The sequence below is a fragment of the Chaetodon trifascialis genome, chromosome 3 (assembly GCF_039877785.1).
Source record: "Chaetodon trifascialis isolate fChaTrf1 chromosome 3, fChaTrf1.hap1, whole genome shotgun sequence".
Lineage (NCBI taxonomy): Eukaryota > Metazoa > Chordata > Actinopteri > Chaetodontiformes > Chaetodontidae > Chaetodon > Chaetodon trifascialis.
In genome coordinates this window covers 25,638,293-25,654,437 of record NC_092058.1, presented here as the reverse complement: position 1 = coordinate 25,654,437, position 16,145 = coordinate 25,638,293, and the positions used below count along the sequence as shown (strand labels likewise).

The window sequence follows — 16,145 nt, the reverse complement described above, 5'->3', positions numbered from 1 at the left end:
CGCATATCACATTCACATATCTTTAAACCACAGTGTGTGAACAAATGGAGTTTCCAGAGGCACTGAATATCTCATACTATACAGTGGTATCCCCACATGTCTGGTGAGGTTAAAATCCTCATTACTTGTCATGGCCAGACCCTAACCCCTTTGAAATGACACTGCCTTATTAGTGACGACAAATGACTGCAGAGTTAATTAACCAGAATGCTCCTTACGGGGCATTATCAAATGTTTAAGAAATTAACAGATTGCCAGTTCACCAATTCTATGTAATTGATTTGTTCCAATTCAGGTTATGAACTCGTCTCTTTTCCCCATCCATTTAGCTAACCATCCGGGAAGAATTTAAAAGGCAACTTTACAGTGTCCACTTCCATGAGCACAGGCTGAATCAGAGAGTAGTACTCAGAGCGACTATAAAAATCATTGCCATACTGAGTGCAGTAGAATGTTTTTCTGCTAATGAGGTGCCAGTTTGCTACTTAGTTGCAACTCATAAATACAGGCTGTCTTGCAATTAGACAAGCACTGTGTAGTAAGCCGTGAGAGAGGTGACACACAGGAAAGGAAATGGAAGAGCCAAAGACGCAGAGTTGATGTGGATTTTCTGCATAAACAGGCCAGCATGAAGCGCAGGCATAATTCCACTTAAAGCCAGCCATGTAGCAAGAGCATGCCTCATGAAGCACTCAGAAAGCCTGCTCTCCTTTAATTAATAAAGTACTTGAGTATTGATGGCAGTAGTTCCTCTCTGTCTTCTGCTTTGGCACTGCCTGCATAGATTTGGACAAGGAGCAATGGCAAAGATAACAGGAATGTAATAGTGGTAAAACCCGGGGACACTGCCAACTGGTTTAGTGAAAGCACAATGACTCGTCCTCACAAACATAGCACAGCAGGTCAATCGGCTGCATTTACATTGTTAAGTACATCTAGGCATTCATAATCATTAGGCTCTACTTTCCGTTTAAGCTGCTATCGAAAGGCACTTTAAACTCTGGTATATTTCTATAAAAACCTCATTATGTCCACGCTGCTTTCTGATGGTATCAAAAATCATGATGGCTATTCATCTATACAGCAGAAGAAGAGGCGAGTCATGTAAGGTCTCACGTATGGCACAGAAGATGTACTTTTTGCTCTCATCTCATTATGGCTACCACCCACTTGTAGCTTCTGTCCTTGCCTCTTCAAAGCTAGAGGTCGTGTCCAGACCATTAGAGTATGGAGACAGAGATGACGTCTGTCTGTTAGAGAGCTGGGAATAGAGCAGTAGAGCAGAGACAGAGGCGGGAGCACTAGAGCATGGCTCCAGGATTTAGATCAGTGAGATTTGCATCATTGGCAGGTCTTTAGGCAGGGCAGGTCTAATCTCCTGCAGACAGGCTTAAGAAAGGAAAACCTGACTGCTCTGTCTCTACAGATAGGGATTTCAGTAATTAGCATAGTTAATAAGAGCGGGTATACAGAGTCATGTTCAAAGGTGTCAGGTCTAAGGGGAAGACAACACAGGAATGACGAGAAGGCCATACAAGGGTGTGCAACTATGTCAAAGTTCACCCCCATATACATCCACATCTACAAGTATGAAATTGGTCACAGGCAAATACCCTGGAGCCATATTCATGAATGGCTAACTTAACAATGGCAATTCATTGGTGCTACAAGTCATGGTGTCATCACGTGTCATGACCTGTTCCTGTTCGATCTCTCAAAACTGCAAATGAAGTTCTCAATGCAAAGTGTTTGCACCACCTCAATAATTATCAAGGCAAACGTGCCTGAGACAAGTAAACTAGCGGGTCAAATTTTGACATGCAACAAAACCATCTGGGGCTGTATCAGAGCAGAAGAACTGCCAGTAGTGTGTAGACAATTTATTACTTTGTGGGCAGCTTCTTTATTGGTGTCTTCATTGCCACCAGCAGCAGCCATGTGTACTGTAACACCATAGCTGTTTTTATGACAAAACCACACCATCAGGCTGCCGGACTGACGGTGTCAAAGTCAGGTCTCAAGACCTTGAAAAAAAAAAAAGTTCATAAGGGGGTGGCCGGAGGCAAACTCCATTATGAAATCCAACTCACACTTAAGATATATTTGAAGGTCTAATTTCAAAGATGATGAATTAGCTAGTGTGGCAGCTGAACACAATCTTCAACATACTGCACTTTGAATGAATTACAGCTGTCAGCAATCACTGGCATTGTTTTCTCAACTAATTTCCAGCCTCACTCCCACTTTTTCCTCATTATCTGTACAAGAACAACAGCAAAAGTTAAGCTGATAGGAGTGCATTCACTCATTGCATTCCCATTTCAGAGGCTGCCAACATTTCCTAATGACTGCAGCCCTTCTAAATAATTGAAAAAGCCTAAGCACCTCACCAGCTACAGAAATGGCTATTAACCTTGGTGAAGCGATATTCAAATCCAGTTAGAGCTGACTTCGTCCTCCAGTATCCCTTGCGGGGAGGAAATGTAAATGTGTTCTTGCTGAGACAGATGGGGAAGCCGCCCGTTGTTTGAAGTTCCAGCAAAAGAAGTCGTTGCAAGCAGAGGGCTCTCCACCCTCCTCTGTAAAATATTCAGCACCCAGTCTCATTGAGCCACCTCTCTTCCCAGTGTTTCCCTTCAAACCGAGCTTCAACTCTGCTGGGTTATTACTAAGCAGGCACACCTTACAAAAAATAAAAACTTAGCAAACGTTTACAAATTCACCACTGTGCAGCGACAGTGAAAAACAGCCTGAGGATTATCTCGCTGTGCAGACAAGAATTCAAGAGATTTGATTTATGGGAGAAAGAGAGAGAGAGAGAGAGAGAGAGAGAGAGAGAGAGAGAGAGAGAGGGAGAGACAGAGACAGAGAGAGTGGGGGAGAGAGAGATGGAACAAAAACATGGCATCCCACTCCCCTTTTAAGAGCATCCTGGAGCCTAACCATCTGAATATATTGCGATGTCCTCTGCATTGTTGTTGACAAATCATCGCAAATTGAATTCCTCAGCTTAGCTGACATACTGTCAAAGCTGGTTTGATTCTATTGTAGAGATACCTGGCTGTCAATCAGTTCAAGCTCTGATATTGTGCTACAGACCAGAGAGAATCCCTCATCATTACTCTTATCACCTGGCCCGAGAGAGAGAGAGAGAGAGAGAGAGAGAGAGAGAGAGAGAGAGAGAGAGAGAGAGAGAGAGAGAGAGAGAGAGAGAGAGAGAGAGAGAAGTGGATGTAGTGGAAGGGAAGCAGGTACAACAGCCAGCAATGAGATTAAAAGTTTTGCAAGAGTTTACTTTTTAAGGGCATGCCAAAGCAAACTGCACACCACTGAGCAAAACAAAACATTCTGGGAACACTGGTGGACATGTACAGTACCAGTCAAAAGTTTAAACAGACCTTCTTATTCAATGGTTTTGCTTTATTTATTTATTTTTTTTAAATTGTAGATTAATACTGACGACATACAAACTATGAAGGAACATATATAGAATGATGTGGTAAACAAAACAGTGTGAAACAAACCAGAATATGTTTTATATTTTAGCTTATTCTAAGTAACCACCATTTGCCTTAATGAGAGCTTTGCTCAGGCTTGGCATGCTCTCAATCATCTTCATGAGGCAGTCACCTGGAATGGTTTTCACCTAACAGGTGTGCCTTGTCAGGAGTTCATTTCTGGAATTTCTGGCCTTCTTAATGTGTTTTGAGACCACAAGTTGTGCTGTGCAGAGGTAGGGCTGGTACAAAGGTCTATACAGTGAATAGCCCTATTTGACTACTGTTCTAATCCATATTATGGCAAGAACCACTCAGCTAGGTAAAGAGAAACAAGAGTCCATCATTACTTTATGACGTGAAGGTCAGTCAATCCAGAAAATTTTGAACTTTGAATGTATCTTCAAGTGCAGTCGCAAAGACCATCAACCTCTATGATGAAACTGGCTCTCATGACAACAGCCACAGGAAAGGAAGACCAAGAGTCACCTCTGCTGCAGAGGATCAGTTCATCAGAGTTACAGGCCTCAGAAACCGCAAATTAACAGCACCTCAGATTAGAGCCCATATAAATGCTTCACAAAGTTCAAGTAGCAGACACATCTCAACATCAACTGTTCAGAGGAGACTGCATGAATCAGGCCTTCATGGTCGAATTGCTACAAAGAAACCACTTCTGAGAAAGAATAAAAAGAAGAGCTTGGGCCAAGAAACACAAAAAATGGACATTAGACCAGTGTAAATCTGTCCTTTGGTCTGATGAGGGCTGCACCCATCATGTCTTTGAGACGCAGAAAAGGTGAGCAGATGGTTTGTACATGTGTGGTTCCCACCGTGAAGCTTGGAGGAGGAGGTGTGATGGTGTGTGGGTGCTGTGCTGGTGACACTGTTGGTGATTTATTCACAATTCAAGGTACACTTAACCAGCAACAGCATTCTGCAGCAATATGTTATCCCATCTGATTTGCACTTTGTGGGACCATCATTTGTTTTTCAACAGGACAATGCAGTGCTGCATCGGGTGACCTGGCCTCCACAATCGCCTGACCTAAACCCAGTTTAGATGGTTTGGGATGAGTTGGACTGCAGAGTGAAGGCAAGCAGACATCAAGTGCTCATCACCTCTGGGAACTCCTTCAAGACTGTTGGAAAACCATTCCTGGTGACTACCTCGTGGAGCTGATTGATAGCATGCCAAGAGTGGGCAAAGCTGTCATCAAAGCAAATGGTGGCTACTTTGAATAATCTACAATTTAGAAAATAAAAAAATAAACAGGGTTTCCTCTAGGATTTTTTTCAGCAGCGGGGGCAAGCTCTCTGGGGAGCTGTGGCGCATAAACAAATGACACTTGACTGCAGATTTTACTTTTACAACCTATTTATTGAATGGGCAGTTGAAAATTGCTTTTTAAAGGCTGAATGTGTCTGTGTGTGCTCGTGCGCTGTGTCTGTAACCCCTGCTCCTCCCCATCCTGCTCAGTGCATACACACTGAAGCCACCACACATCATGTAGTTGACCAATCACGTGCGGCTTGAACGGAAGAAGAGTTGAGAAAAAACAAAACAAAAAAAAACCCAAAGCGGCTCTTGGTCCGGGTAGCAGGCAGGAGCCGGCTCCGATCGTTCACTTCAAAGAGCGGACTCTGAGAGCCGCTTCATTCACGACCGACACATCACTACTGACTAGTGTCATCTTCATCAGCTGTCTTTCTCTTCTTAGAGAAATATTTGAACAAGCTCATCTGAAAATGCAGTCAGCAGTTACATCATGGAGTGTAGATATTAGCTTCATGCTATCAATTAGTTTACTCACGTTAGCAACACTGAGTTGGCACCGGGCCCAATTAACTTAAGCTACCGATATGTTACATAACGTTAGCTGGCCGTCAATATTTTGCAAATGTCTATTTAACTTGTAAAATCCATTATGAGTTATCCTAAGCTAATAAGTCTACCTTTTCCCCGGTAAGTCGCTGCCCTGTTTTCCAAGACGACCATCCTCTGACTCTCTGACCTGGTGCCTGGGTGCTTGACGTGATGTCACTTTCAAGGCCGCGCACTTGCGAGTAATTAACGTTGGACTCTGCTGTGAAGGTGGAGACATGCGGCGGTGGTGTATTTGCAACAATAAAAATGAAAAAATAAAAATAAAAAAAAAATTTGAAGGAGCGGTGGCTAGGATTTAGGAATGGTGGCCCGCCACTCCTAAATGAATGTAGAGGAAACAATGATAAAGCAAAACCATTGAATGAGAAGGTGTGTCCAAACTTTTGACTGGTACTGTATGTGGGTGATGTATGAACACAGTACAGAGCAGGAAAGTGAGCAAAGTTGAGAAAACACACCTTAGACATACAAGAGGATGATACAACAATAACAACATTATGATATCAAGACTGGGGCCGATACCAATGGCCGATATCACAGGAATGTGATACGTGCGGTGGATAAGTACTTGTTATTAATCACTTTGGCTGTAACAGATTCTTTCCTTTTAAGTGTGACAATCATTTCATTTAGAATGGATCAGTTCATTTCAAATGTGTGGCAGAACTTGATAAATGTGGCTGAATTTATCATAATCCTGACCCTCTACACACTCCTTGTTTCTACTTAAATATACATTTTTATCTTGTCCATTAACTGCAACACACGTAATTTCCAAAAGACACCTTTCAGCCACCTAACTGGGTCACCCTTTGCCTTCCGAGCAGCTTTCCCTGCCACATATGTTCTGAACAGTGATTTGGAGGACACAGTATTGTGTCATTGTTCAAGAAGAAATTTCTTCAGCCGTTTGATCTATGGGCCGATGTGCTACACATTCGTTCAGGGTTTTAAAAACATAGTATGTAACATTTCCGCTAGCTTGTACCTATCAAGGTTGTCTCTTGGTTAATTCAGTCATTACACACACTGTTTGTTTGTGCATCAGTGACGGGTGATAAGATCAGCAGCAGTATGATCGCAGCAGAAAGAAAGAAAGTCTAACTGCAGATAGTTAATTACTTAATATATTTTTTTCTGTTGAAAAGCTGACATGTGAAACCATGGAAGTCTTTGATGACCTTGCAAGCCAGTTATCTACAAAGGAAAAAAGCAGCAAGGTATGTGTCAGAAACAACTCTCTGCATCCTCCAGAATAATCATATAATTGAATCAACGTCTCGAAACAACAAACACTACAACCTTCATGAAGGGAGGATTTATGGCAGGACTGCATTAGTTCTAGCTTGGTTTCTTCATACACAGGCAACTGCATATGCTTATAGGCTTCACAGAAAAAAAATGCATATTTCAAGAGTAATGGAGTGCAAACAGCATATCCCAACAACAATGATCCAGACAAGCTCTGCCTCATTTTGCCAAATGTGTAAATAGAGTACATGGGACAATCATTCTGAGCTACAGAGGCTGTTATACATCCTTTCTTTGAGCCACTGGTCTTCACTTTGTGCGTGTGTATCAAGGGACAGTATTAATGCAGTGGAAGAGACCAACGTCCCAGGTTGTTATGGGACCAGTTGCAGAGAGAGACGACCTGTTACTGAAAGCAACCAAGACCCTTGGAATTGTATTCACTCTGCCTTACACTCAAAACAGACTCTTAAGCCAGCCGCTTGTGCATAAGCACACACATTTACGGCTCACTGTGACCAACATCAGTGCAAAGTGTAGTTTTATTTCCGAGAAAACATGCTTATAGATTTGTGAGAATGTTACAGAAATGAGAGAGGGTGCTGTTTAGGGGACAATGAACATTCAAATCACCAGTATGGGATCTTTCTGACATCCATCAGTCCTTTATGTGTAAAGAAATGTATACACCTGAAATAGGGCTGGGCGATAAAACGACAGCGATATGTCTCGCGATAGACACGTCATCAATATCAATATAAAATGCGTTTGATAAAGCATTCGATCATTTTTTTTTTTTCTTCATCGGAAGAAACCTGAAGTTGCGAAGCGAGGTTGGTTGCATGAACAAAGGCACTCGCTCTCAGGTAACTGAACAACGTAGGGAGTAATCGCTAATCAGTGAGAGAGACACACTAACACGGCAATTATGTAACATTATCAAGTTCGGTTGCGCCATCTTGTTGTCTCGTGTTTGATGCTTCGCAAGGAGTGAGATGAGAAATAGAAAGTGAGTGCCGCAGTGAGCGAAGAAATTGTTGATAAAACAGGGAAAGTCAGCTCGCCAGTACGGAGTTTTTTGGATTTCATAAGTCGGACCGGAGTCAGACCAATGTGGTCTGTAACTTATGCAAGACTGTCGTCCCCACCAAGACCGGCAATACCACAAACTTGTTTAACCACCTTAGCCGTGCTCACTCTTTGGAGCGCAGCCGTATTCGCCAACGTCCGCCAACCGCAGCACCACCACACAAGCAGCTGACCACCATGCAGAGGTATCTGCTTCAGTGCCTGATGACAAATCATCTAAAAGGCACGAAGACGTAACGGAGGCAGCGGCATATCATGTAGCTAAAGACATGCTTCACTGAGCACTGAGGAGAAGCCAGGTTATAAACATCTCTTACACGCACTTTTTTTTTTCTTAAACACACTTGCAATATAAATATAATTGAATAGTTCATGTATGTTTAGAGTAAGAAGAGTGACTAAAGTTGTTCATATGTCTAGGCTGGTTTTATAGTTCAGTCAGTGTTACTGTGCTGTCTATCATGTTTGTTTGTTTGTATGTTACAGATGTCAAGTCTACCTCAGTTTCTGCTGTTTCCAAAACACTGCACATATCTGAAAACATTTTATTCACCAGAGGGTGAATCAGCTTGTGAACTTCCTGCACTAAACCTGCAGAAAAAAAGTTCTCAGGTTTCTCTCTGTTTACATTTTTACACTTTTTTTACTTTTATTATTTGAGTGTTTTCCATTGTTGTGTTGACATTTCCTTTCCTTTCTGCCTTGATAGCTGAGGGGATTATAATCAGACGAAGGTTTAATTTAAAATAAAAATGTTTAAATTGAATGTATTTTTCTCCTGATCATAATTTTAAATAGGTCATAAAGAATATCAATAATTATCGATATCGACCAATATAAAACACTTATATCACAATAGAGTTTTCAGCCATATCGCCCAGCCCTAACCTGAAACTAGAATATATCTCTGTAAATGGAGCAATTCTACAGGGGAGCTGGAACTGTTGTCCAACTTACTGATGAAAAGAACAATGAAAAAGTTAAATTTGTACGTAAAGATTTTGTTGGGCGTTTGTTGGACCAACATTACTTAAGCAGTTTTTGGATGACATTTAATTTGAAATTTTCTCAAGATAACATTTTTTTCTCTCTCTTTCAGGGGATGATTGAAAAGTGTATAACAGCTCTGGCATGAATTCAGCTTTAAGCAATTTCATAATGCTCATTTTTTTGTTGAGATAGTGTGGAAATTCAATTATATGTTTATAACTGCGGTCATAGTTACAGGTGGGGTTGAACTGAACAGCATCATATTGAGAGATGTTTCTAATTTTTGTCCTCCCTATTTACATACATAAGGGAGGTAGAATACTAGAGACACCTCTGAATATAATGCAGCTCAGTACAACACCACCAACTATGACCTCAATGCTAAAACGCATCATTGAATTAACACCTGTGTGGCGGCATAAAACATCCTGAACACTAAAGGCAACATAAAAGCAGACAGTGTGGCTTAGCTGGTGTATTGGATTACATTAGATTACACATGTGTATCTAGTAAAGTGGCCAATGAATGCATATGCCAAGTCAAAGATTCCCCTGTCCGCTGGGATGTGTGGTTGAGAATGTGTTCACTCAAAGCACTGGGCTAACCTGCCACCAGAATTACAGCAAATCTCAGCAGTGACAGACTCACAAAATGCAGAATGGATTGTTCCTGTGTTGTGTTGTCTCTCGAAGGGAAATAAATACATCAGGGTTCTTTTGATACATCTGAAAATACCCATAAATTTACTCTCACACATCATGCAGAATGGCCTATTTTCGGAATAATGTATATTGTAATTACTGAATCACTGATGTATTAACACATTCATTACCTTAATGCTGGTAAAGGTGGAGCTATTTTTTTTTTTTTACAATATACACTGATGGGTAGCTTGTGAATTTCACCCTGGGGATCGTCTTATTCATAATATTACATAATGTTGTCATAATGTTGATGACAGTTTGTATTATTAACCTGAATCTGCAAAGTAACTTAAGTTATAAGTGCAGTGGAGTAAAAAATGCAATATTTGTCTCTGATATTTAGTGGAGTACAGGAAGAAAGTAGCAGAAAGCGTAAACACTCAAGTAAAGTACAAGTACCTGAAAATTGTACTTGTTACCACTGTTGTAAATGTATTGTATGTTATGGGAGCAGTCCCTGCCCAGTACTGTGTTTAATGAAAACCATTATGCTCCAGGCACAACAGCTATCACGAGCACCCTACCTGTTCCAAGTGTCAAGATTCCATTGATACAAAAATCTGTCAGGGCAGCACAACAAAAGCAGACGTGAAAAGGTAAATACGACATGAGATGGCACAAGCCCATCTGTACTGCTAACGCAATGTCAGAGTGTGGCTACTTGACTGGAACAATGTTTCCAGTATCAACAGGTTCCTGCTCTGTCCTTGCAGTCAGGACATCTGTACTAGCATTACTATAAACATTTATACAGACAGGGTTCTGATAAAGAGCAGATCTCTGACGTTGGCCGAGAAGAAACACATCAAACTAGCAGAACATGCTGGCATTTGACACTTATTATGAAAACATAACTCTGCTTTCTCATCTGGAAATGTATTTGTTTGTAAATCATTACAAGGCACGGAGCTGTATTTCTTTTTCCTCTCTGTGGCCTTGGCAGCATTTTGTTCCATCCTGTTTTTAATCATTGGGCCTAACACTTTGTTTGCATAGCAGATGACGACGTAACTGCAATCACTTGCCATTATGCAAGTAGGCAAACCTGATCGGATAAACTCACTGGAGGATCAAAGGGCCAAGAATGAACCTTTTCACTGTGGTCTTATCTGAAAACTTTAGGCTCCAGTATGTGCTGGTAGCAGTGTAGCAGGAATGTCTCCTTCATAGCTAAGCTGTGAACATGTATGTGTGGTTGATAATGAAGCATATGTTCACACAAACCGGAGTAGAAGTATAAAAACTACATATGACTAAATATACTAAATATTAGGTAATGACTGAGAGAAAAACCGAGACTTACATTACAACTAATTTAAAAATATATATATTTATATATGCCAGGTCAAAACTCAATCTTGTAAATTGCTTATGTATGTTACACACTCGGCTTACACATACTGTCAAACGCTGCACTTAGCATTTTGTAGCAGACATTAGTGAAAAGTTCAGTGAGGTTTTCATCAGAAAAACAGCTTTCCAAATACTTTAATATTTTTGAAGAACAACAGTCGTTACCTGGTCTGTATGATGAAAATTACTACAGCACTATAGCTTACAGTGTCGTTACATCACCAGCGGACTGTCACACTGTTCAACTTTGATCTGCCAAACCTCTCTGCTCGGACATGCTAACCTGCTAGCCACGTAGCTACACTAACAGCTCCCTGAGACGATAACAGCGGACATACGACAGCAGAACCCGCCCGCGAGAGCTCAGACCCGCATTCACAGTACTGTAGCAGTAATAGTACCTTGAGTTTGTCCAGAAGTACGTGTTTAGAGGTTGCTGTCCTCAGTCCTCTTGCTGCAGCTTGAGATGCCATGGATGCCGCCATGTTGACACGGAAAACCAAAAAGAGATGACGTGGGGAGCACGTGCGAGTTATCGCAAAGCCGTTCATAGGTCAACCGGCGGACGTGGGCGGTGCTTGGAAAAGACACGCGCACACACACACACACACACACACACACACACACACACACACACACACACACACACACAAACGCGCGCACCCTGACCCAAGTTCAGTGTGCATGTGCGTTCCTGTTTACCAGCTGTACAGTTAAAAGTACGTGTACAGCGCTAGAGTTCAGAAATTAGACTACTTAATCAAAAATAAATTACAAAAAGAATCAAAATAACATCTACTTTTTAATTTTAATTTTAATTTCAGTTCTCCTAGAAAAGAAAATTATGTCTCACTGTCATAAATACTATTCAAGGTGATTATTCTGGGAATGATCGCTTTTAACTTTTGTCATTTTGTTTTTTCTCAAAACAAAGTTTGGATTTTTGTTCTGGTTATTCGGGACAATTGAGAGACATGATTTCAAAAAAGATTTGAAAAAAAAAAACGAAAAATGATTTTCCTCTGAAGGTCGAAAGGAGACAATAAGATGAAGCTTGGAGCAAGAGGAGAAATTGAATTAGAGAAAATAAAATATTTAAAACATTAAGTGGATTAGAGTAGCCTATTATGCAATGAATTATGCTTATAATGTGCTTACTGAGATTAAATGCTGAATATAGGCTTTGTTTTTTATGTTTTAGCTTAGTTTACATTCATGTCAGGATTTGTGTATATTTATTTAGATATCATTGTAAATAGATTGTCTGTGTATGTTTAAACATTCATGAAGCCAATGTTTTTATTTTTTAGCTGTGGTTGTGCTGTGGGATGTTGGTGGCTATACACACAGTAATTTTGGTTTGTTGCTGATTAATTTAGTAATCACATAGGAGACGGGTAACGTTCTATGTGCATCATACACACATTTATATTTATTCATTCATGTTCATGGAAGTATACTGCACACTTCAAGTTTACAGTAGTTCTAAGTCCAATGAATATTTCTAAATCTAAAATTCAGGGTGCACTGCAAGGGGATGAATAATGTGCATAGAAATGTAGGTATTTGGCTGATTGATGTGTTTAAATAACCCCATGTAGGATGGGTCATCATCCACAGTAAAAGACCAGACAAGACAAGAAACGTGAATTATTAATTCATTAAGTCTGTAGTGGAAAATAATGTTTCTTTTTTTTTCTAATTGAGGCAGAGTGACCCTTTAAGTTGTCTTTGGAGCTATTTAAATCTGCAAAACTGTCAAACAATTAAGCTGCTCATTTTAATTATGTGGTCGACATGAACAGAGTAAACACAAAAAAGACATGGATTTTGAATGTCTGAGCTGCTCCAGAGTGTGACCTTGGGAGCGGGACAAACAATCACTGAGCTCAGTTGAGAGGTGTTGGTAGGGAGTCGAGTTAAAGAGCGTGGGATGTGTGAGCTGATCTTGTCTGAATAGCTAAATAGGCCACTCACACAGTCCTCCAGAGCCCTCATTACATGCCGCATCTTGAAAGGGCAGAGAGGGCAAACCGATCATAAAGAGCAGTGATTATGACAGAGGGAGAGAGAGAGGGATGAGATACTCACTTCGAAACCATCAGTGTCAGCAGGCTAGAGAGGACAAGACAGAGGGGAGGACATGATGATGAACTGCTACAACCAAGAGACCTTCTTTTAAGTCCCGTTATGGTCAAATAACTGAATCTACATTGTAAATCCTTGAAAAACTTTCAAAATGTGCAAATGTAAACCACTTTAATGTCAACGGGGAGGGATTTTATCTCATGTTTATTTGATATTTTTGCTCATAGACCCCTTCTTTTGGGTGAGAGCTTTTGATAGTCAGTGATCCATATTCCACACAGTGAAATATTCTCTTGACGGTTGCCGGCCTTTTTAAGCTAACCACAGTAAGAGCACAAACGAAGTGAAAAGTGCTGCCCTGGCATCATATTTCAGTATGTCAACAAATCCTGCCGAATACATAAAACGCCTGTCTTGTCTCTTTGTGTCAGTGAAGAGTGGCACGCTTTACTTAAGTCTAGGAATTCACTAAGAGCCAAAGCCAAGCAGAGTGACTAAAAAATGATTCACTTGAGCATTCTCAGGCTTTTGTTTCTTTTTTTCTTTGTCTCACCAGGGGCATTTTCTCCTCTCAACGGAATTGATATTCAGACAGGACGGTCAGAATATCAATGGCCCTAACTAATGCAATTCAGCTTTTCTCATTTGGGATGTTGTCCTGTCTCGCAGAACAGAAACTGTGTTTTTGGCCAAAGTGATGGCAATCATGTCATTATTCCTCTTCGAATACAAAACAGCTAGTGTTGCTTTTTCTTCTTCACAGACCAAATCTGAGACAAATTTCGAATTCTGAGTTCAATTGGCACTTCACAAAGGAGCTGTGGTTATATTGCCAATATCTTTATATTATCTCCGCCAAAAGTGCGTGATTGCTTGTACAGACAAATGCTGAATTGTAGAATTAATAAAGTCTAGGAAAAAAAACATTGTAAAGACCATAATATTTAGTAAATCACACCAATGAAAAAGCAGGATATTTGGTTTGTGTACTTGCTTTAAGGGTTTCATTAAAACAGAAATCAAATCAAAGAGTAAAAGCCAACACATTAAACACCCGACTGATATCTTAAAGATTTTGTCTGAGTAAATCATTGTCAAACATCAGCTGTGATAAAACTGTGTTTTTTTCCTTTAACACTTTGACAATTGAATAGATTGCATAAGATTTACATTGTGTATGTTGCATTTCTTCTTTGGCTAACATGCAATAATACCCCCTCCTTGGATATATTCTCATGGATCACTATGACTCATTAATAAAGGCATTCTGATTCTGACTCAGGTTGTGTTCATCAAAACAAGCATTTATTTCCTTTTTTAGCCACAATGCATTGTAATACAAGAGACTTAGACTAAAACTGCAAAGACAAGCAGCGTGCTTATGCCATAACTGTGAAAATGAAGAATGCGCACACTTTCATCATACTTTACTTTAATGTCCCCGTGGGTAATAATAATGTTGCACGGCTCATCTTTTCTTCTCCCCTCCCCTCAGGAAAATGCGTAAATGTGGAGGCAGAGCAACTAATTTGAGGTTTCCCTCAATAATCCACCATCAGTCTCCGCTCAGTGAGCTGCGAGATGTCAGAAATCTGTGATGGAGAGACACAGCTCCCACCAGGCTGTGTGGTCAGCTCTGACCACTCTCTCACACTTAAATAACAACAGGGCGCTTAGCTAACAAGCCACAGGACTCCCAGTCAGGAGCTGACACCCTATGTCTGCCCAGAGTCTGGACCGCACTGTCCATCTCTGTTTATCTGCCATTGCCCTCTGGTTTTCATCTGTGTCTCAGGTGTCTCTCTCTGTCTCTGTTTCCACTCACTGTGTTACTTTGACTCCTTCCTTGCCCTCTGTTGTTCTGCCTGCGTTGCTATGTTTCTGGCCTCTTCCTCTCTGTACGTCTTCTTATCTCTGACCTGCCTGTTAACCACATTTCCCAGATGTGGGTTCAAAAGAGAATTCAGCACAGTCCTCCTGACTGCAGGGCCCTCTTCAAAAAGTCAATGACACAATGACAGCAAGGTTTCTGCCCATCTCATTAACGTGACTGGCTGGACCGTACAGCAGATCACCAGAGAGAGAAAAAAAGGATCTACAAGCATCCAAAGGTTTTGCTTCTCTGGCTGTCCGTCTCACACTCCTACACATCACAGAGCCTGGACACTTAAATGAGTCTTCCTCTGACTGAATGCAGATAGAGCCATTTCATTTCATTCTGCTTGCACTCACACTCCATGCCTCGGAAATGGCTGAGCACCAGCTTACTAGGTTTGACCTCTGTGAATAAATGTATATGATGCACTGAGACCAAAAGTACAGGCAGTGCTTGCAAAGTCTGAAGGTAGCTATTCAGTTTTGCAACAGTGCTGCGATTCAACTCAAAGCTACAGTTTTAGACTCTGCTTATGATATGTTTACATGTAGATTTATGTGGCATTAGCTAAGCCAGAGAACAGTTTTGTTTTCTATCCCGCAGAATACCAAATGAGTGAGAGAGATGGGGAATTAATGCACTTAACTGCTGAGTCAACAAGCGAGGAATCGAGCAGCTTAGTCACACAGACAGCGAGCAGAGTGCCTGACAGGGAAATTAAAATAGGCAAGAAGGACGCTACGAAGACCTGAGAGTGATGGAGGGAGCAGGCAAAGGGAGAAAGTGAAAGAGATGGGCAGAAGTGGGGACGGTCATTGGCACCCCGTACTCAGCACATCTTTTGATATGACAGACGGCAAACATAATTAGTCATCGTTTTCTGCGCTAACCCTCAGAGTTCACAATGTCACAGCGATGCATATTTATGAGGGTGAGTCCTTCCTTTCATCCTCCCATTTGCTCCCAAAGAGTTTGGACAGATTATGACCCAGTAAACACTTTTCCCTCCAGAAGAAGAGGCTGACTTTCTCCCAGTGTTGACTGCCATACCTCAAAATCACTCGCAATAACTTTCACTTTTCTACCATAAAATCCATAACAGCCCAAGAACATAAGATTGTCAAAGCTTGGCTTCCGTGTGCTCGGAATGTCAGTGCTGGAGAGTGAATCAATACAGCGACAGGAGCTGCCACATCTTAGCTATCTCTCTCCCCCAGATGTCTGTCAGCCACACTCAGCTGGAGGCCCTCCATTAATGTGCTGTGGAATAACATAGTCAGTGGGTCTCCATGCTTGTAGACAGATGCATCAAACAGGGCTTGTGAAGTGTTGGGTGCATGAGTGTGTGATGTTCCTGCAGGTTTTGCAGCAGTTCCCTGGATGGAAATAACCAGCTCTGATCAAAGCA

General features: G+C 41.2%; 1 protein-coding gene across 1 annotated transcript in view; it reads right to left on the bottom strand.

Moving 5' to 3' along the window:
* suclg2 (succinate-CoA ligase GDP-forming subunit beta) overlaps positions 1-11,268 on the bottom strand; it is a 96,998-nt gene extending 85,730 nt beyond the window's left edge. Inside the window, exon 1 of the mRNA XM_070959523.1 lies at positions 11,175-11,268. Within this exon, the coding sequence (XP_070815624.1) occupies positions 11,175-11,258 (84 nt within the window). The 5' untranslated portion in view covers positions 11,259-11,268. The remainder of the gene's footprint in view (positions 1-11,174) is intronic.
* Between the last annotated feature and the right edge of the window lie 4,877 nt (positions 11,269-16,145).